The 21,593-nt window shown below is 53.3% G+C and overlaps 9 protein-coding genes across 9 annotated transcripts; all 9 read left to right on the top strand.

Annotated features, from left to right (window-relative positions):
- Positions 1-83: 83 nt before the first annotated feature.
- Positions 84-1,533, top strand: CGGC5_v013134 (Dihydrolipoyllysine-residue succinyltransferase component of 2-oxoglutarate dehydrogenase complex; the record flags this gene model as incomplete). The annotated part of the gene is made up of 2 exons (XM_032027718.1): positions 84-1,172; positions 1,234-1,533. 2 exons carry the CDS (start codon positions 84-86, stop codon positions 1,531-1,533), a joined length of 1,389 nt encoding a protein of 462 aa, XP_031875951.1.
- A 536-nt stretch (positions 1,534-2,069) lies between these two features.
- Positions 2,070-5,658, top strand: CGGC5_v013133 (2-oxoglutarate dehydrogenase; the record flags this gene model as incomplete). The annotated part of the gene is made up of 4 exons (XM_066152873.1): positions 2,070-2,077; positions 2,154-2,173; positions 2,745-5,087; positions 5,141-5,658. The coding sequence occupies 4 exons, from the start codon at positions 2,070-2,072 to the stop codon at positions 5,656-5,658; spliced, it is 2,889 nt and encodes a 962-aa protein (XP_066007782.1).
- A 541-nt stretch (positions 5,659-6,199) lies between these two features.
- CGGC5_v013132 (uncharacterized protein) lies at positions 6,200-6,733 on the top strand (the record flags this gene model as incomplete). The annotated part of the gene is made up of 3 exons (XM_066152872.1): positions 6,200-6,413; positions 6,601-6,642; positions 6,705-6,733. 3 exons carry the CDS (start codon positions 6,200-6,202, stop codon positions 6,731-6,733), a joined length of 285 nt encoding a protein of 94 aa, XP_066007783.1.
- Positions 6,734-7,626: 893 nt separating this feature from the next.
- Positions 7,627-9,469, top strand: Rho1 (Ras-like GTP-binding protein Rho1; the record flags this gene model as incomplete). Its single annotated transcript, XM_066152871.1, has 6 exons — positions 7,627-8,154; positions 8,232-8,533; positions 8,628-8,664; positions 8,759-8,977; positions 9,088-9,207; positions 9,278-9,469. 6 exons carry the CDS (start codon positions 7,627-7,629, stop codon positions 9,467-9,469), a joined length of 1,398 nt encoding a protein of 465 aa, XP_066007784.1.
- A 1,815-nt stretch (positions 9,470-11,284) lies between these two features.
- Positions 11,285-11,576, top strand: CGGC5_v013130 (uncharacterized protein; the record flags this gene model as incomplete). Its single annotated transcript, XM_032027715.1, has 2 exons — positions 11,285-11,370; positions 11,429-11,576. 2 exons carry the CDS (start codon positions 11,285-11,287, stop codon positions 11,574-11,576), a joined length of 234 nt encoding a protein of 77 aa, XP_031875942.1.
- A 675-nt stretch (positions 11,577-12,251) lies between these two features.
- Positions 12,252-12,648, top strand: CGGC5_v013129 (uncharacterized protein; the record flags this gene model as incomplete). Its single annotated transcript, XM_032027714.1, has 4 exons — positions 12,252-12,356; positions 12,410-12,466; positions 12,516-12,559; positions 12,609-12,648. The coding sequence occupies 4 exons, from the start codon at positions 12,252-12,254 to the stop codon at positions 12,646-12,648; spliced, it is 246 nt and encodes an 81-aa protein (XP_031875944.1).
- Positions 12,649-13,347: 699 nt separating this feature from the next.
- On the top strand, positions 13,348-15,003 carry CGGC5_v013128 (Secondary metabolism regulator LAE1; the record flags this gene model as incomplete). The annotated part of the gene is made up of 10 exons (XM_066152870.1): positions 13,348-13,503; positions 13,562-13,596; positions 13,654-13,739; positions 13,809-13,831; positions 13,881-14,010; positions 14,072-14,109; positions 14,201-14,238; positions 14,289-14,423; positions 14,485-14,907; positions 14,961-15,003. 10 exons carry the CDS (start codon positions 13,348-13,350, stop codon positions 15,001-15,003), a joined length of 1,107 nt encoding a protein of 368 aa, XP_066007654.1.
- A 436-nt stretch (positions 15,004-15,439) lies between these two features.
- On the top strand, positions 15,440-16,687 carry CGGC5_v013127 (uncharacterized protein; the record flags this gene model as incomplete). Its single annotated transcript, XM_032027711.1, has 1 exon — positions 15,440-16,687. The coding sequence occupies one exon, from the start codon at positions 15,440-15,442 to the stop codon at positions 16,685-16,687; it is 1,248 nt and encodes a 415-aa protein (XP_031875938.1).
- Positions 16,688-19,586: 2,899 nt separating this feature from the next.
- CGGC5_v013126 (uncharacterized protein) lies at positions 19,587-21,197 on the top strand (the record flags this gene model as incomplete). Its single annotated transcript, XM_032027710.1, has 1 exon — positions 19,587-21,197. One exon carries the CDS (start codon positions 19,587-19,589, stop codon positions 21,195-21,197), a length of 1,611 nt encoding a protein of 536 aa, XP_031875930.1.
- Between the last annotated feature and the right edge of the window lie 396 nt (positions 21,198-21,593).

Genomic DNA, 21,593 nt, shown 5'->3' with positions numbered 1-21,593 from the left:
AACACGTTCAACACCTTTCCCAACCCGCCCTTCGATGCACCCCTGATCTTGAGGAGTCGCTCATTCAACCTTCAACCTCCAAGATGATGCGCTCCCAGCTCCAGACCGCCGGCCGCCTGGCCAGGCCCTCCACGACGTCCAGAGTCGCCGGCGCAGCCCGCCTTCACATCTCTCCCAACGTCGCCTCAAAAACGACCACCGTCCGATCCATCGCCACGAGAACGATACCCCGAGCTTCCTACCCTGCTCTGACCTCGTCGCAATACCGCTCCTTCTCCTCCACCCGCATCCAGCATGGCGAGATGACCATCGTCGTCCCTCCGATGGCCGAGTCTATCACGGAGGGCACCATTGCCTCTCTGTCAAAGCAGGTCGGCGACCGTGTCGAGGTCGACGAGGAGGTCGCTAGCATCGAGACCGACAAGATCGACGTTGCCGTCAACGCCTCTGAGGAGGGAACCATCGTCGAGCTCTTCGTTGCTGAGGGCGACACCGTCGAGGTTGGGCAGAAGCTTGCGCGCGTCGAGACCGGCGCCGCCCCTGAGGGCGAGAAGCCTGCGCCCAAGAAGGAGGAGTCCAAGCCCGAGGCCAGCAAGCCTGCCGAATCCTCCGAGGCAGCTCCCGCTCCCGCCCAGGAGCAGAAGAAGGAGCCCGAGGCTCCCAAGAAGGAGGAGAGCAAGCCTGCCCCCGCTCCTAAGCAGGAGAAGAAGCCTGCCGAGTCTGCTCCCGCGCCCCAGGCTGCCCCCTTCGGCGCCGCCGGCCTCTTCTCCCGCGGCGAGCGTGTCGAGAAGATGACGCGCATGCGCAAGACCATCGCCGCCAAGCTCAAGCAGTCCCAGAACATGACCGCCTCCTTGACCACCATCAACGAGGTCGACATGTCCGCTCTCATGGAGTGGCGTGCGCGCAACAAGGAGGACGTCATGAAGCGCCACGGCGTCAGGCTCGGATACATGGGTGCCTTCACCAAGGCCACCTGCCTGGCTGCCCAGCAGGTCCCCCAGCTCAACGCCTCCATCGACACCGATAAGGAGGTCATCACCTACCGTGACTACGTCGACATCAGCATCGCCGTGTCTGCCCCCAAGGGTCTGATCACCCCTGTGCTGCGCAACGTCGAGAGCCTCGACATCATCGGCATTGAGCGCGGCGTTGCTGAGCTCGCTGCCAAGGTAAGTCCCCTGCACTCACACATCAAAAGCATATGAAAAGAAGCTAACACCATGACTACAGGCTCGCGACGGCAAGCTCACCATGCCCGACCTCGAGGGCGGCAACTTCTCCATCTCCAACCCCGGCATCTTCGGCTCCCTCTTCGGCACCCCCGTCATCAACTACCCCCAGGCCGCCGTCTTCAACATGAACGGAATCAAGGAGCGCCCCGTCGTCGTCAACGGCAAGCTCGAGATCCGCCCCATGATGTACATCACCGTCACCTACGACCACCGCCTCATCGACGGCCGCGAGGCCGTCACCTTCCTGAACGTCGTCAAGAGCTACATCGAGGACCCCGCCAGACTTCTCCTGGCCTAATCTGCTGCTGCTTAGAGAGTGAGGGGACTAGGTACATAGCACAACAGCCTGTAAGAGCCAGGCTGTGCGTCCGTGTTATATTTGTAAACTTTCCTTTGTACCTGGGCGGGATAGCATTGCCTGGCATTGGCATCGGAGAGGCGTACACTGCTGCATCATAGAAGGTCTGGTCGTAGATAATTGGAAGAATCCAATGCCCAGCGTTGTCCTGGTTCAGGCCCATTTCCCCCTGTTTCCCGAAGACACTGGCACCGTTGAACTGGTGTACAAGTTCGGTTTGCAATCTGCACCATCCACATGCCCCTGCTGTTCAAGAATTTGCTGTCCACTCCAAAACCCCCACATGTATGCCAAGTAAAGATTGGGGTCATTCTTCAATGCGGGGAGGGTTTGCGCCTCAAATTGACTTGCCCCCTCCGCCTCGACGCCGGGCATCGTCCTGGTGTGGCGGTAAATGGTCCCGGTGGACCTCACTTCTCGGCTACAACATCCGGGGACCGCATCTTACACCAACATCAGATAACGCCTAGCGATCAATGTGTGGGTAAGTATGAAAGCCGGAGAGTATTGGGGAACTTAGCAGATTCGCATTCAGTCTCGGTCACTAACATTTCAAGTAGCCGACCTCGGTCTGCTTGCGGTCCGTCCTGCGAAATGTCACTGGCAATTCCTGGGAGCTAGATCTTTCCCGGCCTGTACCAGCATCTAATCTACCAACCTCAGTATTGGAGCTCGTGGAAGCTTTCACGTCCATGCATGGGACTGCCGAACTTCCAGTATCTGCTCGACTTGACGATCATTTCATGATTCCTCCATGACATCAAGCAATAGAGAACCCCAAAACTCTCTCAGGACCCTAACACATTTCCTAAGTCACGTCTTCTGAGCATCTTTCATCATGCTCCGATCACTCCGAGCTGCCTCACGATGCGAGGCCGTCAAGGCACTTGCAGCACCTCAATGTTCAACCTCAGCCGGCGCAAGGCGCCATCACCCTTCGGGAATGAGCCCTATCCCCAAGGTGCAGCAAGCATGTTTTTCCAGCGGAGTACGCGCCCTTTTGCCGGTGAACGGCAGGTCATATGCCACGGCAGCGGAAGCTGTCGACCTCAGCGCGCCTCCTGTGAGACAGTCTTTTACAAAATGACCGTATCTTGGCGCATTACTGACGGGAATTCGCCTCCAGAGCCCAATCGACTCCTTTCTTCAAGGCGGCGCGGCTAACTACGTCGACGAGATGTACATTGCATGGAAGGCCAACCCCAAAGATGTTCACGTCTCCTGGCAGACTTACTTCCGCAACATGGAGGATCCGACAGTGCCGTCAACGCAGGCATTCAGACCCCCACCAGGCTTGATGTCAAGCCGATATACAGAAGATACACCGGTCATCAGCGCGGCAGGAAGTAGTGATGCGGTGAACTACCTGAAAGCCCAAAACATCGCACGCGCGTTCCAAGAATACGGTCACACCAAAGCCAAGATCAATCCCCTAGGAGATATCGCCAGCGGCACGATCCACACTCACCCCGACCTTCCCAGCTCGTCCAACCTCAGCAAGTACGGCTTCACCACAGCAGACCTCGACCGCGAGATCCCTCTCGGACCAGACCTCTTCCCCCACCTCGCCAGCACCGCCAAAACCATGCCTCTCCGCGACATCATCGCCACCTGCGAGAAGCTCTACTCCGGCTCCTTCGGCGTCGAGTACCGCCACATCTCCGACCCCGCCAAACGCGACTGGATCCGCCAACGAGTCGAGACATACCACGCCTCCACTCCGTCCCCCGCCGAGAAGCAGCGCATCCTCGACACCCTCATCTGGGCGACCTCCCTCGAGCGCTTCCTCGCGACCAAGTTCCCCAACGAGAAGCGCTTCGGCCTCGACGGCGCGGAGGGCCTTGCCCCGGGCCTCGCGGCGCTGATAGACCGCTGCGCTGACGTTCATGGCGTGAAGGACATCGTCATCGGGAGCTGCCACCGCGGCCGGATGAACGTGATGAGCACCGTCTACGGCAAGGACTTCGAGACATTGTTTCGGCAGTTCGCGGGCACGGAGAAGTTTGATGTGGAAGGCGGGCAGACGGGTGATGTGAAGTATCACTTCGGCATGGAGGGCGAGAAGACGACAGCGGGCGGAGGTGTGGTCGGTGTGGAGATGCTGCCTAACCCGTCGCATCTCGAGGCCGTTGATCCGGTTGCGCAGGGCAAGGCGAAAGCTGTGCAGGAGATCAAGGGGGATGTGGACCAGTCCAAGGTCATGTTCATGGCACTACACGGGGACGCAGCTTTCTCCGGGCAGGGACTGGTGTACGAGACTCTGAATCTGTCCGCGTTGAAGGGGTACGAAGTCGGCGGGACGGTGCGGCTCATGGTGAACAACCAGATCGGCTTCACAACAGACTCACCCGACTCCCGGTCCACGCCGTACTGCTCCGACCTGGCCAAGTACATCGAGGCGCCGATCTTTCACGTCAACGCCGACGACCCGGAGGCGGTCGTGTTCCTGTGCAAGCTCGCCGCCGACTGGAGGGCCGAGTTCCGGTCTGACATCGTCATCGACGTCAACTGCTACCGGCGCTTTGGGCACAACGAGATCGACCAGGCGAGCTTCACGCAGCCGGAGATGTACAAGAAGATTGCGGCGCAGCCGGCGTTGCTGGAGAAGTACATTGAGAAGCTGGTTGGCGAGGGGACAATGCAGGCGGAGGTGGTGGAGGAGCAGAAGAGGTGGGTTTGGGAGCAGTTGGAGGAGAAGCTGGCGAGGAGCAAGCTGCCTGTTGAAGATCTAAAGATGGGAGACAAACTCACCTCTGAGCCTTCGTCAACATCGACAGCAGTTGAAGAGACAACTTTATCAACTATCGCTGAGGCAATTACAAGCGTGCCAGAAGGCTTCAACCTCCACCGCAACCTCCAACGCATCCTCGCCGCCAAAAAGCAAGCCTTCGACGCCGGCGTCGTCGACTGGTCCACCGCAGAAGCCCTGGCCTTCGGCTCCCTCGTCCTGGAAGGCAAACCCGTACGCATCAGCGGCCAAGACGTCGAGCGCGGGACCTTCTCCCAGCGCCACTCCGTCCTGCACGACCAGACCACGCACGCCGAGTACACGCCGCTCAACCACCTCCAAGAAGGCCAGCCTGCGCGGTACACCGCCGTCAACTCGCCGCTGAGCGAATTTGGCGTGCTCGGCTTCGACTACGGGTACTCCCTCGCGGCGCGGGATTCGCTGGTCATGTGGGAGGCGCAGTTTGGCGACTTTGCGAACAATGCGCAGGTTGTGATTGACCAGTTCATTGCTTCGGGCGAGGCGAAGTGGTTGTTGAAGAGCGGGCTTGTGATGTCGTTGCCGCATGGGTATGATGGGCAGGGCCCGGAGCATTCGTCGGCGAGGCTGGGCAGGTTTTTGGAGCTGGGGAGTGAAGATCCGAGGGTGTGGCCTGAGGATCTGGAGAGGGCGAGGAGGGAGTGTAATGTGAGGATTGTGTACATGACGACGCCGGCGAATCTGTTTCATGTTTTGAGGCGGCAGGTTTATTCGCCTCACAAGAAGCGTAAGTTTACTCCATACGGCCATAAGAGGAAGATTGTCCGCTAACATCTCCAGCCCTCATCATCTTCTTCTCTAAATCTCTCCTCCGCCACCCTTTGGCACGATCATCTGTGCAAGAGCTCACCGGCACATCAACCTTCCAGCCAGTCCTCTCCGACCCAGAGCACGGTAACAGTATCCTACCCCGAGAAGAAACCAACCGTGTGATCCTCTGCAGCGGCCAAGTCTACGCCTCACTCCACAAACATCGCGAAGCAAAAGGCATCAAGGATACAGCCATCACGCGCATCGAGGAACTCCACCCCTTTCCGTGGGCTGAGGTCAAGGAGAACCTCGACTCGTACCCGAACGCGCAGACCATAGTGTGGTGCCAGGAAGAGCCGTACAACGGGGGTGCTTGGCAGTACATGCGCGATAGGCTGGAGACGGCAGCTTCAGAGTCCGAGAATCACAAGTTTAGTCGGATCGTGTACGCTGGCAGGGGGTCGGGGGCGGCTGCGGCGACGGGGTCGAAGAAGGTCCATCAGGTTGAGGAGGAAAGGTTGTTAGCGGACGCGTTTGGCGATTCCTAGTACAGCCCTTCTAGAATTATGATATGTTCGTCAGTCTATCGGGTCTTTTCATGGTGTGGGTGCCTAGCTCCTACCCTTGTCAGCGTAAGCAACGAAACGCCCAATAGGAAGACGGATACTGCCATGCAAATGCTCATGCATCTTTCCCTTCTTAGCCAGTGGCTTACGTCTGTCACGTCTGGTGGCGAGGTCTTTCCCAAGTTTTCAGCTCAGCCTGCTGCAGTGAGACATGGCCAAATCAAAGTAACGTGACTCAATCCGGGCCTACATGCATCGCAGAAGTGATCAAGGCTGCCCTTTCCTCTCGCGTTTCCTCCAACCTTATCAGACACATACCTCCAGTTACAAAAAGCTGCATCGCACAGATCATAGCTCTTGTTACGCTGTCTCGTCTCCAACGGCGCCGTCTTTCTATGTTTACTATACCTACCTTTAAGGACATTCTAAGAAAAATAAAACAGCATAACGAGTACCCTACGCATGTAGCCAACGACGGCATCCTAGTGCGGGGTTTCCAGCCTGATCATCCAACCCAATCGTCATGGATCCCTTCTCTATCACGGTTGGCGTTGTCGGCCTTATTGGAACCAGTTCGAAGATAATTACGTCGCTAAAGGGTGTCGCGGACTCTTCAAAGGGCATCGATGGACGGCTGCGTGTGCTGATCAGTGAGGTGGAAGTTTTCAAGGCCATGCTGGAATCCACGCGGGCCACTCTGGATTCTGACGAAATACAGCACATACTACAAGCTACAGGTTATTTGGCCAGCCACTGGGCTAACATATCGGCCTGTATTTCTGACGGGAAAATACTTTTGGCCAATTTTGCTTCCAAGTTGGCCAAAATCGACAAGTCGGTAAATTTTCTGGACTCTGCTCGAAAAGCTCTCCGTTTGAAGTCTTCCTGGGAGGATGTAATGGCCTTTCAGAGTCAGCTGTCTAGCTGTCGAGAGACAATATCTGTCTCACTTCAAGTCGTCGTGCTGTCAGTAGCCTTTGAGCTTTTTTAGTTTTTTGTCACCAGGCGCATGCTAACGTGGATACCAGATGTACCCAAGTCCTCTCGAGAGGCATAGGTAGTAGCCCCGAATTTCGTTCTGAGGTCATGGAGCTAGTGACAACCATCCATCAAACCTCTCAGGATGTCTGTAGTCGCATGGAGGCCCTGGGTCAAAGGCTGCCCACCGACAAGACCCAAGAGCGTATGGAAAGCTTGAGAAATATGAAGAAATGCATTCGATCCTCAGCCAGGATTGCCACTACAGCTTCCTCCCTATCTTTCACGACCGAAAACACAAATTCCGTGGCTGAAGCATCGGAGTTTCACGACTTTCTCACTCAACCAAACCCGGACACCATCGCTTGGATTACGACCACCTCAAAGTTAGACCTTGTGGCTATTGACCATGCGCCATCTCTTCATTCACAGCCAGTCACCTTGCTTCCGGCACATGATCTATCAGATTCCGATGACGATATGGAGAGAGAAATTGCAACTCTTCATCTGAAGCGAGGCAGACAAGCGTTTGACGGTGACGATCTGAGTACGGCCGAGAGACTATTGCGAAAGGGACTTGATCGTCTGAAGGCGTCCAAAAGCCACAAACAGCACGTTGAGATGTATAGAGAAGGATTGAGCGATCTTGCCACGCTTTACCGGCAGCAAGGGAAATGGCGTGAGACCAAAGAGATCATTAATGAGCGGCTGTCGCTTCTATCAAGAACTGCAACCGCGGACTCTACAGAGGTCTTGAAAGAGAAGCTGACCCTTGCAGAGGTCTTGCTTCAACTCGACGATTTGGTGGAAGCTCGTCTCCACGCGAGAGCCTGTATTAAGGCATATCACAAACTTGGCCTTGAAGGGCGAGAGGACTTGGAGAGGTCATTGAACATGATGATCAGGATTTGCGCTCGACAACATGACACAGATGGGGAGGAGTAATACCAGCTGGTTCTTTCCAGCCTCCTGATGTCAGAGGATGCCAGTATAGTGTTGAATCCTCCCCAAGACGAGGTGGAAGTAACAGCTGCAAGCGGCATGAGGATTCTGCCGAAGGTCGAGATTACGAAGCCGGCGTCACTCGACATACCAAACGAATGGGGTGCAGCAGAAACTATGACGAGAAAGGATTCCCTGTCTAGCCGTGTGTCGGAGACAGAGCTAATGCCTCAACGCAGTTCGGCTATCCATTTGGTCGCCCCGTATATAGACCAGAGTCCCTCAGACCAGTGTTCAAAGACAGAATCTATAGATGAGCGTGCGCTGGCTGGTGGTCATGAGGACCACAGGGGCTGGTTCTGGCCGTTTCTTGGAGAATATGACGAAGCGGATGAGGCGGAAACCGCACTCGAATCGACATGCCGAGGAAGCGAGGAGAATGTAGGAAGGGTGTTACCGATAGGGCTGTCGCATTACCTTAATTCTGAAAAGCTGGATCATACCGGGGGAAAGCCGCGGGGATATGTGGATAAATTCCTCCCACCCCATCAAGTATCAGTAAGTCTTTTGAGGATATACCCTGATTGGCATGTCACTCAAAGGTAAAGATGACGGAGTTGACATTCCATCTTCAGATATCAAATCCGGAACTGGGTGTCAGAGATCGTGCTTCACTCATTCAAGAACGAACAGGCGAGTTCTCAAGACATGGATCCGATCGATCATCTTTGAAGACTGCTACGTTTGATGATACAACTGAAGTGCCCGTATCGAGTAGCAGCTCACACAAAAACACGGCTGCCGAGTGTGACCAGACCGTAATGGTCATCGACCAAGACCCCGGCGTGACCAGACCAGATATACCTGTCCCGCTACTTCCCAGAATCAGGGCTTTGTTTGTTGGCGGGACATGCAGCGGAAAGACTTCGCTTATCAGGTTCGTAACGACGAAACACTTCTTGACAGGTTTCGTACCTACATTCCATTCACGCTTCACGACCACGTACTGACGTTGCACATGAATATCATAGCCGCTATATTTATGGTTCTGAAACGCTGGCCAATGCGGTACGATGCATTTTATCTTCCGTCAACGAAATTAACACTCGAAGAATCTTGGGTGACTGAAGACTTGTGATCTGACATGATGCAAATTCAATAGAACGACTTCACCAGGGTACTCACCCCGCACTACAAGGCATGCTCGGTACAACTAGACTCAGGAACAACGTCATTTGAGCTTGTTCTATGGGATAGTCCTGGGCCCATTAACGACCGCCTGCTTCCCGACATGGTTCAGAACATCTCGGAAGCCATAGGTTGCATAGTCTTGTGTTTTGCAGTGGACGAGCCTGAGCTAGTATCAGACATTGACACCGTGGTGAGCTCACTCCCAGATACATCCTGACTACGCCGCGGACAAGTGGGGCTTTGACCGTGTGACGTTGAATGAGCTATGGAACTTACCTTCTAAATTTGTTGTCATCACAGTGGGCACCCCGGCTACGAGAATTGTTCCCACAAAAGCCACTGATACTGGCAGGTACAAAGATGGACTTGCGAATTACTGATAAAGTACATGGAATGAATGAGCCTTGTAGTAGTCGCGAGGTAAGTGGTAGTCTTGGGAACCCAAGCGAAACTCCCAAGTGAGAAGTTGCTAAGATCAGCCGCGCCACAGGGATTCCAGATTCAGGAAAGAATCGGAGCAGTCAATTACACTGACTGCTCAGCCAAGACAGGGGAGGGTGTGGAGGAACTTATGAAGGAGATAATCGTACAGAGTCTGGGATACAAACAGCGGATGAACAGCCATGGAAGAATGAAAAATATATGGAGAAGAAGTATGGGATGGTTGAGTAATAAGCCCTAAGGGGTCGAACCTCGTCTTGAAAGTAGGTAGGCAGTCGCTTCGTAGACTCCGCCGTACTTCTCCGATAGGGGATTCAGATCCAGGAAAGGATTGGAGCAGTTGGCTATGTTGACTGCTCAGTCAAGACTGGAGAGGGAGTTGACCAGCTCATGCGGGAGGTCGTCCTTCATAGCATGAAGTATCGAGGACGCATAGCTGAGCTTGGGAGGGTGAAGAATATGTGGCGGAGGAGCATGGGATGGCTGAGGAGTAAGCCTTGAAAAGCCCAAGCCTCGCGTGGAATTTGCAAAATCTCCGACATATACCGAGACATAGATTTTGCATTCTTTAATTGATTTTAAGTTTTTTTCGTCTTCCTGTGCTTGTGGTTCCAGACGTCGCCCATTTCCGCGTCGCTTTCGGTAATCGTTGACGTGGATGAATCCTCGCTCGGTGGGGGCAAGCAGAGTTGCCAGTAGCCGTTCATTGTTCACTGCCTGGTCCCGTTATGGTCGGCTTAGCAGGTGGAGCTCCGAACAAGTACAGCAGAACCAAGTCATTCGATGCCAGCAATTGTATGTTTGCCATCAGAAGTCGGCCGCCTGTTGTGCATTTCCACTGGGGCTCGAGTAAATCGATCGGCTTTGCCGAACTGAGGAAGAATAAAGATGAGGGCAATGAAGTGTTCATCCAGACACAGGCGTCAATCTGACAGGAACTCTATTCCTTCAGCAAGACAGGATCATCCCCTCAAGCAAGCCGGGCGGCTCGGCGACAGGGCACTTTTGAAGTTGCCAGCCTCGCTGAAAGACCGAGGGCATCCCCTGACCACCGGCGGGTAGACGCTAGCGCAAAGCTTGTGCTGGCGCTAGAAGCCCTGGAAATAAGATCGACCCGCTCGCAAATATGAATGCTTATCAGCAATATCCATCGATCCAAAAAATGGCATCTTTTTTCCGCACTTAATCGGAGACCTTACGATTCAAGTAAATAGGGACATAACGTCCATTTGTACTAGACGGTTTGAATGTCAAAAATCAGAAGTTTGTCTGATTGGTTCATTTTTCAGCCCGCAAGTCAAAGTTCGCGGCTGTCTTTCTTCGATAAGCTACACGGCAATTGTCACGCAGATGTTATGATTGTCGGCCGAACAATTGACTGACTTTCAAAGTATTAAAGTCGTACGGTGACATGATGCATGATATGACGTATTTGAAGCTTTTAGTTTAAAATCAATGGAGACGTTATGTGCGACCATAATGGAGGAGTGGCGGCTCTGGAAAGCGACGATAATGTTTGTCTTCGGCGCATGTTTTCATCAGTAATCAGTTCCGAACGACGTGGCTGGGAAGTTCGGCAGAGCCGTGAATCATGGCAGAGATTCCAGAACCAATTGGGCTTAAGCCAGAGATGCATGAACAGTAGCACTGAACGTTCAGCAGATCGTGACTCGAGGTTGACATAGCACTGAGATTTGCCCAGGCAGAAGAAACCCCAATTGGCAGACTATCTGCACCCGAAGATGAGAATGACATTTGAGGTTGAGTAAACAGTGACTCGATAGTGAGATGTGAACAAGATTTCCCTAGGCAGAAGAAAAGATGGCCAGCAGACTATCTACATCCGGCCGATGCTAAGGTCTCCAGGACACACTGATCATGGGCAAGAGATAGCCTCCCATGGGACGTATAAGAACATGCGCTGTCGTCCTCCTTTGGGCGTCTAAGAAATCTCTCCTCAGCCGCTGTTCCACGCTTCAATCACCGCACTCATTCACTTCCTACAAGACACACTCTCTGCTCTACGTTTGATCCAACACACAATTTTACCGCAAAAATGCACTTCAACCCTACTCACATTCTTTTCCTGGCTGCTCTTGCGAGCGCTGTTCCCACTGAGATGGGTAGCATGGAGCCACGCAGGTATGTCTGCAACTGAGTAGGATTGATGAGCGATTTCTGATCAAAAACGCGATTGTAGCCCGGCAGGTTCTGAACTCGATGCTCGTGCAGCTGGCAAATGGGAATGCATTGCCTCGGCGATAGTAGCCTTCATTTGGAAATCAGATGCCGAGCTTAATTTGACTACCCACGCACGCGGCACTCAATCTCTCCCGAAACACCTGTGACGGCACGTCAGTCCTCTAATAACTGAATCGCGAATGCCTGTTCCAAATATCTTCCTTCCTAATAACCATCTTTGAAATTTTTGTATCGGACGAGTCACGCAGGATGAACCAGCAGGATGCATCTCACTTGAGGAAGAACTCGATCAGTATCGATGGCTCGGATCGCGCTTGAGGCGGCAGGTAGGTCTCATTGACTATGATTGTCTTCGCCTCTGCTCCCGAACTATTGAGAGAATTTCAGTAGCCGGTCGAAGCTACCTTGACTCTTGAGTCAAGCCTACAGCGTCTGTCGGGCACAGGCAGTGCCATACGTACAGTTGTGTTCACGAGGCCCAACGCAGATCAGACTCAAATGGGCTCCTCAAATTCAATCCGATTTATGCCACTTGCATCGTCTCACTTCAATCTATCCAGATAACTCGAAATATGACCGGTTCGGGTTACACTCGAGACTAGAGAGAGTTGAGTTAAGGTAGCTCAAGGACCTCAACCACGGGGTACAAAGTTCATTTTGCCAAGGAGAATTAATTTGCTACGCGATTCGAGTCATTCTAAAGCTTGGGTCAAGATGAGAAAAGGGCTCCTGACTTTGGAACATATAAGGCCGGCCATTTCGAACACTCATAGAATAATGCATGCCCCAGGAACATTGGAATACGATTGCAAAACACCACAATGAAGCTGATTTTCGTGGCCACAACATTCATGCTGCATGGCATTGCCTCAGCCAAGATCGCCCAAATGCTGTGCAACAACAAGCCGCCTTTGAGCCAATGGGGAGTGAGTTGTATTTCACGAATGTAGACTCGTGTGCTGAACTAACAGTGAACAAGCCTGCGAATTGTTCTGAAGACGATCACTGGACGTGCTACTCACGCTGTCAGAAGGAGGTTGGTCGAACTCAGTTGTCGCCTTTCGGACCTCACTGACACTAATTAGTGCCCCGTCGAGAGACAACCTTCAGTAGCCTCTATTGGATATGTGTAAGTCCACTGATTCAATCGCAGTAGACTGAGGCTAATTAGGCCATAGGCGATCTGACGGACAGTGCGACTGCTACTGTTGGGTGTAAAGGGGCGGCACCCACGGCGACACCATTTGAGAATGATATCTGTCATGCTATCGACGCATCGAAGTCCAACTCATGCTGCGACGGAGATGCCGAAGTCTGTATGGGACCTGGCAGCACAGAAACGAACAGGTTGGATATTCTTCGATGGGAATCTCTGTCACAATTGAGATGGTATTCAAATCAAAGAGCGGTTGAAAGTCTACTGCCCGGGCGAAAGAAGATGCATTCATCAAGCTGGCCAGCGTTGTTAAACTCGGAGCATATTCGCCAAGGCAAGTTTGTGTGTCTCCAAAGATCATCTAGGTGGTTTAGGTCTGTTTCGTACTCCTTCCTATCAGAGTGGGTTGATCTCCGTGCTCCTCCTGCAGAAATGTGACCACAACATGGAGCATTTGCCTTTCTCAGCAAAAGTCTCTGGGCAACGTGGAGATTTATGTGATTTTCCCACGCCGGAAGCAGGGAATAGGCACGCGGCGTGTACTCATTGGTTGGAAACAGCAAGATCCATGTCGATTGCATGCACTGCTGGGCCTCTTCCAACGCCTCTTCCAACGCCAGCCTGGTCCGACGTTCCAGACAAAACACCCATAAACCCCTCATGTCTACAATTCAGAGACTTGCCCTCTATCAATTGTTCACGCCCTTCTTCCCCTTTGGTTGATCACCATTTGTCCGAACTAGATGACATTGTCTGATATCATGACCGACTTGACCGGAGGTACAGCCGAGCTGCAACCGAGCGTTGCCTCCGCTGCTGGAACGACCACAGCCCCGCCTACAGGCCCCCCGCGGGTTACGCCGAATGGGAATAATCATGACGAGCAACCGCCTCTGGAAGTCGACGATGCGGCCGTGGTATAACATTACCTCTTCGAACTTCGGCAGACCATAATTTTGCTAACATGAGTAATAGCCCGCAGACGATGATTCTGCGAATGAGGATCAGCTGTAGGCCCCCTTGGATGTCGTGTACGATGGGGAACAATTCACTGACAAATTGAACAGCTCCTCGTACACTGCATCATTGACGTCAAGCGTCATTGACTACCCTATTGAGAATGGTCGCCGCTACCACGCATATCGAGCGGGGTGTATGTCATGTTTAATCCATTATTTGAGCAATTTTGTATTTTAAGTCCCCTGCTAACGCCACATCATAGCGTACTTCATGCCCAATGATCAAGTGAGAGTTTCTTGTTTGACTCCATGACTTCAAATGTTGACTTTGACAGAACGAAATGGATCGACTTGATTACGCACATCTCGTCACAACGAAGATACTCGGGGACAAATTGTATGTTGCGCCCATCGAAGAGAAAAACATCCACCAAGTTTTGGACATTGGTACCGGTACTGGACTCTGTAAGTTCTTTTCCAGAAGACCTCTAGATTCAAACAGGCCGAGGATGCTAAGCTTCGATAGGGGCAATCGACTTTGCAGATCGTTTCCCAGCGGCAGAGGTGAACTTTCCCAGTTTCCTTTGATATTTCACCTTTCATTACAAATTTTGTGTAGGATGCCAGTTTTAATTATGACTAACCGGTGTTCAAGGTCCACGGTATTGATCTCAGCGCTATTCAGCCAGAATGGTGGGTCTTCTCAGATTGAAATTGGCATGTTGACTCACACTATCGAACAGGGCTCCCCCCAATGTCAAGTTCGAGATTGACGACGTCGAGAGCCCTTGGGTTGACAGGACGTATGACTTCATCAACTGCCACTGGATGATGGGCTCCATTCAAGATTGGCCAAAGCTGATCAGCAACTGTTACAAGTGCGTGTCTCATGAAAGAAGCCCTTGTGAATGACCCATCGCATACTGATCCTTTCTGAAGGAACTTGAACCCAGGAGGCTGGGCAGAATTCCTCGAAATGGGTGGGGAGTACAGTTCAGACGACGGAAGCTTCACCCACGACCACGCCACGTACAAGTGGATCAAAACTCTTTTCGACGGCATTGCGTCGACAGGTCGTGATAGCCGTCCCGGTACCAAGCTGAAAGGTTGGGTCGAGAATGTAGGATTTGAGAACATAACCTACAAAAAGGTCAAAGTGCCGCTTGGTGTGTGGCCAAAGGACCCTTATTACAAGGAAATGGGTTTCTTGAACTTGACAAACCTCTTGGACGGCCTGGAAGCCTTCACTTTGAGAATCTTTTGCGGCGTACTTGGGTTTACCAAGGAGGAAACAATGCTGCAACTCGCCGAGGTCCGGAAGGAGCTGAAAGACAAACGCAGCTTCAATGCGTACTACGAGGTGTAAGTGGGCTTCACAAAGCTATGAAATGCCAAAGCTGACGAAAAGTATTCAGGCACATCGTATGTGGACAAAAGCCTGCTGAGAGTGCGGAATGATGCTGAAATTTGCCTCTCGCTTGACCACTGGGCAATATTCTCATTTCTTTGCAATAGCTGGTAGTTCATGTTCAAATCCATGGCGCACAAATTTACTCGACCTGGAAAACGTTTCCCAGCGACTGAAAATACATCCTTAGAGTGGATGCATCCTCATTATGCTTATCCTAAGGTCCCGAGGTGGAGTCGGCAAGCCCGTATTAAATCCTGGTCCACGCCTAGCGTTCATCTCGTATTCCCACATGGGGAGATTAAATCACTATACAGAGAACCTGGCACTGTGGCTCGGATCAGCCCCCAAGCCATGGATAGACGTTGAAAGGATGTTAGATCTTGGATAAATAATAAACGTTGTCCTCCAGACCAAAGGAATCGGGGTCCAACTTCCTATGTCCTTTGTTTGTCCGAGACGACTGTTCGGAGTTCCACCAAAAACATGAAGACCCCGATAGCATCTGCATTTTACGGGGCAGCGCTCCTCTCGGCCGCGGCATCCGCGGCGGGCCTGCCATCGATTGCCCGGAGGGCCGACAGCTCATCCTGCAAACTCTCAGCGAACCAGAGCGTGTATTTTAGCTCGGGGTTCGGCTACAACTACGATTGCGCGCCCAGCACAGGCACTTTGAATGCACTGATGCTCTTCATCGACTTTCCCGACCAGACCGCATCCGAAGCCTCACCCAAGGAAGCCTACGATGTCTTCTTCCCACAGACAGCAGAATGGTTCGACAAATCCTCGTATGGAAAGCTGGCATTGAACGTCACCGCCGATACGACGCGATTCTACCGCATGCCGAAAAAGGCGACCGATTACCAATTCGAGAGAGGCCTGTCTCAGCAGATGCACCAAGTCTACATCAAGGATGCCCTGGAAGAATGGCTAAAGATCACCAACACACCAGTACCGGGCGTTAATAGCACCGAAGGCCCAATTACGGATGTGCTCTACATCATCCCGACAAGAAACGCGACGGCTATCAGCTTCTCTGCCACTCTTACTTCTTCTGTGTATACCTACGATATCAACTACGTCGCCAGGAAGGCTGTCACCATAGGCTTTGACACCTACGACGTATGGGGTTACAAAGCTCTCAACCATGAAACGGGGCACGCCTTCTGCCTTCCGGATCTATACCCGCTACCATCGGGCTACACTGGCCTGTACACTGGAAATTGGGATATGATGGCCAATGTTGGTGGGCACAGTCCGGACTATTTCGCATGGAACAAGTGGAGGTTGGGCTGGCTTGCAGACGACCAGATTGAGTGCGTAGTCCCAGCGGCCGGAAGCAGCGCTGGGAATGCATCGGCGTCGACTACCCATAAGCTGTCCCCACTGGAGACCGAGGGTGGCGTAAAGGCTGTCGTCGTTAAGCAGAACGACAGAGAAGCATTAGTAGCCGAGGTCCGGTCAAAGAATGGCAACGACGAGAACGCTTGTGCCACAGGTGTGTTGTTGTACACGGTGGCAACCGACGTTGCCACGGGAGAGGGACCGATTCGCGTTCTAGATGGAAACCAAGGCTGGGGCTCGGCTAGCTGCGCCAATGACGAGCTTGACAACGCGCCGTTGACCTTCAATGGGAGCGGGGCGAGCGCATACACCGTGAAGGATTGGGGTGTTACCGTAACTGTTGTCGCACAAGAAGGCGAGGACTACACTATTCGTATAGATATGGCTTGATCGTAGTGTAGCTTACCAATGATACCCACACGTTTGTTGAAGGAAGTCAGCAACTTTAGACTTTCTTTGTACATGAGATTTTTCTATTCAGGCCGAGCTCGAGAACGCGGCAATCCCCAATGCCGCCAAGTGTCAGAGGTTGCCAATGTGAAGTGAAATACGCAGGGAGTAGTTGCCATTTTCAGATGGCGAACACTTGGCGTTTCTCACGAATCATACACGTCATGGGGCATGAACGACAGTTTATCACACGGTTGATGAAGAACAGCGTTTCGTGTGCTCATAAGGCGTCGAATAGGATGGCATTTTCAAGAGTGGAGAACAAAGTTGGACATTTTGGCGGAACCCAATGGCATTTTGTCGGTCAACGGTCGGAGGCTTTCAAGCAGACGAAATACTCGAAAAATGGGGTCAGCATGAGACGGGCTGCTCATGCATCGTAATGTGGCGGATGACAAACTCTGATGATCTGCTTCTCGGAGTGTGTGATCTCTCAAGCAACAGTCATGAATGCGGAGGTGGAATGAGCCCAGACCAAAGTGGACACCTCACTCGTTGACCCCGCGGCCTGCGATCACCAGCAGCAGCTGGTTCTGGATTCTACCCTGAGATTTCATCCCAGTACTGCCGGTGGCTCTGGGGAAAGGAAGAAGCCACATTATGAGGGTCAATACCCACGCGCCAGAATGTGCTTGGGGCGCATGGCATGGCCGAGTCAGTGGAGCATGACAAGTGATGAACTGCATCTCATCTCAGACTGAGGATGATTATCAGGACCTCTTAAGGGTCATAACAAATCGCGCAACCGTCTTATGAGGCCGAGTTCAGACGCTGAATCGTCTGGTCACCGGCTCGTCCGATTGAATAGTTCGCGCTGGTGGATGACAAAGCTCGAGTCATATCATAATTCATCCCAGGCCGAATTCCGAAGGCGCGAGGCAGATCATACCACGAGTGAAGAGGAATGGAGGCGGACGAGTGCCTGTCAATAAGTGAATCAACCCCGCTGCGATGGATGCATGGCTGGGATGACAGCCTGCCAGTCGCACATGACGCACGAGGGTGGCTAGGGCCGCATGGTGATAGCGTCTGAGATATTGCCCCTTGGCACTGATGCGTCTGAAGTCTGCGATCGTCTGAAACAGTAGATCTTATGGCGGTCGACGGCAGCGTGGCCCACTTTCGCTGCCGCATGAGCCTGGCGAGCATCTTTCTCGGCAGACTCGATCAGAGTTCTGGGCTGATCGACGAAGGATGTCGGATGTTGGTTGTCACTCAGAAGAAGACACAAACTCAACGAGAAAGGTGGTGTGCTATCAACTCAAAGGATGGTATTTTGACTTGGTGACACTCAAATGTGAACGTTAGTTTCCAAAGACTGGTGTAAACATCCCAGTTCAAGCCTCAATAAGCTCAGGCGCTAGCCTCCACGAAGTTTAGTCGTCCCGTCATTTTTGGATGGGGGGCAATCTATCTAACCGTCCACGTTAATTCTTTGGTAGCCACGCCCGACCAGGTAAACCGGCCAGAAGACCCGTTCAATCATAGATCTTGTTCGGTGCGACATGCCGAAAAGGGTGCCCCGGTCCACACCCCCGAGGGGTCTAGATGTCTTCATTTCAGGTTTGTCAGCCGCCAGCTTACCGGCCTCCAGGAACTTCAACCGAGTTCAGCAAGAAAGGGCAACGGTGAGTTGCATTTCGCCTACGAAAGCACGGCACAGCTTCTTCAACAGAGAGGACCAGACCCCTACACTAAGCCCTAAGCAGATTGCGGCAGAGACCCCTTACCCACCAGCCACCGCCGGCGACTTCGCCATCCGGACCTCGCGGGACGCGATCATTGGCGGGAAGACTGAATCAAGCATTTTTGCCGTGGGGGGGCGGGGCCCAGTGAGCGAGCGATGTGACGCATGGGGGAGAAGCGAGCGACCCAAAACATTACCGCCCACACCCCGGTCGAAACTCGCTCTATGACATCCTGCGGCTCGGTTTGTCTGATCTTCCGCCTCATCTTGCCGTACACATCGCTGTCTTGAGTCTGAACTCTTTGCCGCCTTGCAGTTTGTCCCCTCCCATCCGTCGCAACGCTATCCGAAAACTCTGCCCATATCGCGACCCTTGTCGCAATAATTGAGCGGCCTGGCCACAACAACACACGCGTATCTTTAGCGACAGCCAATTTTGCAGTGAGCGGTTTCGTCCCCGGTCGACACAGTGGCGGCCTTGTCGTGAAATCCCCACTTTGCTGCCTCATTCGCGGTTGACTTGGCCATCATGACACTCAGACGTTGACGTTTGTTGCGTCTTGTCACTCTTCCTCCACCCCCAGGTAACCCTCCCCTGCACATGCCAGACCAAGGCTTCGGGCCCAACAGCTTCCTGGACCTGGCAATCTTTTCTGGTCCGTTCTAACCGACTCACTTCGTCTCGTGTCGTATCACACCCTTCGATGTCGTCCCCGGGGTGGTCCATTCGAGTGACCTCCTTGAGTCTCATCCCTCCGCTTTGCCGGCATACGCTGGCCAAGGATGCGGCTCATGCTCTCGACCGTCTGAATTCGATGATGTGCCAGGGATGTGCTCTGATCATCTTTTCCATCCAATCTTTTCTTTATAAACCTGAGTGATCTCCTTCTCGGCACCAGATCTCTTCTTCTTGGCTATAGCTTCTCATCTTCGTACGACATTCTCTTCGCCGTTTCGATTCATTCTTTCACCACGAGTTCTGAGAACTCATTCCATTCTTTGCATCGGCTTTGATTGCTCTACGTTAACGTTTTACCATATTCTCTTTACCACCCTTTTTTCAATACTACTTCAGTCGAAAACTGTAGGCAGAAGGCCGGTCTTTTCTGTTCGAACTTCAATCGACGTCGATAATCATCAATTTCGGTCAACATGAAGTACCAAGCTGTTGCATTCGCCGCTTCTTCCCTCCTGGCTCTCGCCGAGGCTGGGTCTTACCACCGCCACCACCATGTCCGCCGCATGGCCAAGCGTGAGGTTCCCCAGGAGCACTCTCACGAGATCTTCCTGAACATCACCCGCGAGTTCCTCAACAAGCAGAACCCCAAGGCGATCGCCGACCCCGTCTTCGGTCTTCTCGGCGATGGCGCTGCCAAGGCCGGAGCTGGACAGGTTACCAACCTCGCCTGCCTGCACCAGGAGACTGCCGATCAGGCCTTCACCAACGCCAAGGCTGAGAAGGATATCCGTGGCATGTCTGGCGCTCTTGTCTACGCTTCCCTCGAGCGCAACACCGCCGGTATTGGTGTGGCTTCCGCTGCCTGCACCGACACCGCTGTCAACCCCGAGATCGCTGCCATCAAGGCTCACCAGGATCCCGCTACCGACAACGCCGCTGCCGACAACAAGGCCGTCACTCTGGAGCTCGCCAAGCAGCTCGCCTCCATCGGTGGTGACCCCATGCTTGCTCTTGAGAGCGGTACCTTCGCCCCCGGCGAGAAGACCGACACCACCTTCAAGGGTAACTCTTGCGACGACCAGAACGACCCCACCGGATGCATCTTCACCACCAAGACTCTTGTCCTCGACGCCACTCCTGACGAGATCAACGCCGCTGTTGCCGGCATCAAGTCCACCATTACTGGCGGCACTGGTGAGCTGAAGGCTACCCACATTGACATCAACGGCCTGAAGGTTGCCGGCGGCGGTACTGCTACCGGAGCCACTAACGGTGCTGCCAACACAACCTCTGGAACTGGAAGCAGCAGCAGCAACAGCGGCAGCTCTAACAGCGGCAGCTCTAACAGCGGCAGCTCCAACACCGGCAACAACAAGGCCAAGAACGCGGCTGCTTGCGCTGCTCGCTCCACCAACAGCAACGCCCAGGCTTCTGCCAACAACTCTACCGGCAACGGCAACACTGGTAACACCGGCAACAGCGGCAACGCCGCCGGAGGCACCAACGTCCAGACCTTCACCGGCTCTCTCGGCGGCGCCCCTCCCCCGGTCATCCAGACCTCCGGCACCCGTCCCTTCTCCGTCAACGGCGACACCTTCGTCGGTAAGAACGCCGCTCTCGGCCGCTCTTGCGATGTTCAGCACAACGCCTGCGCCAACGCCGCCAACAGCGGAAAGCTCACCGGTGGCGTCCAGCAGTGTGAGGACCAGAACACTCAGTGCCACGCTGCCATCGGCAAGCGCAGACGTTCTCTCAAGATGCGCCAGGCCTCCGACTTCGGCTCTTGCAGCGACCCCAGCATCGAGTTCTCTAACGCCCTCAAGGACCGTCAGGGCCCTGGCTTCATCGCTACCAACCAGCAGGACTTCAACCACGGCTCTGCCCAGAAGATTGGAATCATTGCCGGCTTCATCTGCCAGCGCCTCCAGGACAGCTGCAAGGCCCCCCAGGCTACCATTGATAGCTGCAAGGCCGCTGAGACTGCGGCTACCGCGGCCACTCAGGACCAGGCTGCTGCCGATGCCTTCAACAGCAAGCTTGTTGGCGGCTCTGCCGGTAGCTCCAACTCCACTGCTCGCTTTTAGACGATGAATATAGTTGTATCTTTCAGGGTCAAATAAGACGGATGGGAGAGGGATGTATCCTATGATTGGTTTACATTCGCAAGATCGTGGTTGAAGGGCGGCATCAATTGTAACAAGATATCCGATGTATGAGTCAATGTCATGGATTGGTACCGATGGTTTTTCGGTCCGGAGTCTCGGTGATAGTTCAATATGAGTTTCAATTATTTAGACTGAGTCCATAGTCTTTTGTGGCCATGTCGACTGTAATGGAAAGAGACTGTAAACGTGCTTGCTGCGAGATCCTGAGTTCCACCGACCTTCCCAACAGGGCTGGACACCACATGCATCAATTTCTGGTTGGTATTCGAGTCTTTGACTCCATGCCGAGTACATACAACATCACTCGCAGGGGGG

This window comes from Colletotrichum fructicola (assembly GCF_000319635.2).
Source record: "Colletotrichum fructicola Nara gc5 chromosome Unknown KSG_Nara_v1_contig08, whole genome shotgun sequence".
In the NCBI taxonomy this organism is placed as follows: domain Eukaryota; kingdom Fungi; phylum Ascomycota; class Sordariomycetes; order Glomerellales; family Glomerellaceae; genus Colletotrichum; species Colletotrichum fructicola.
Note: the sequence above shows the minus strand (reverse complement) of the source record. Positions and strands in the feature narration are given on the sequence as shown.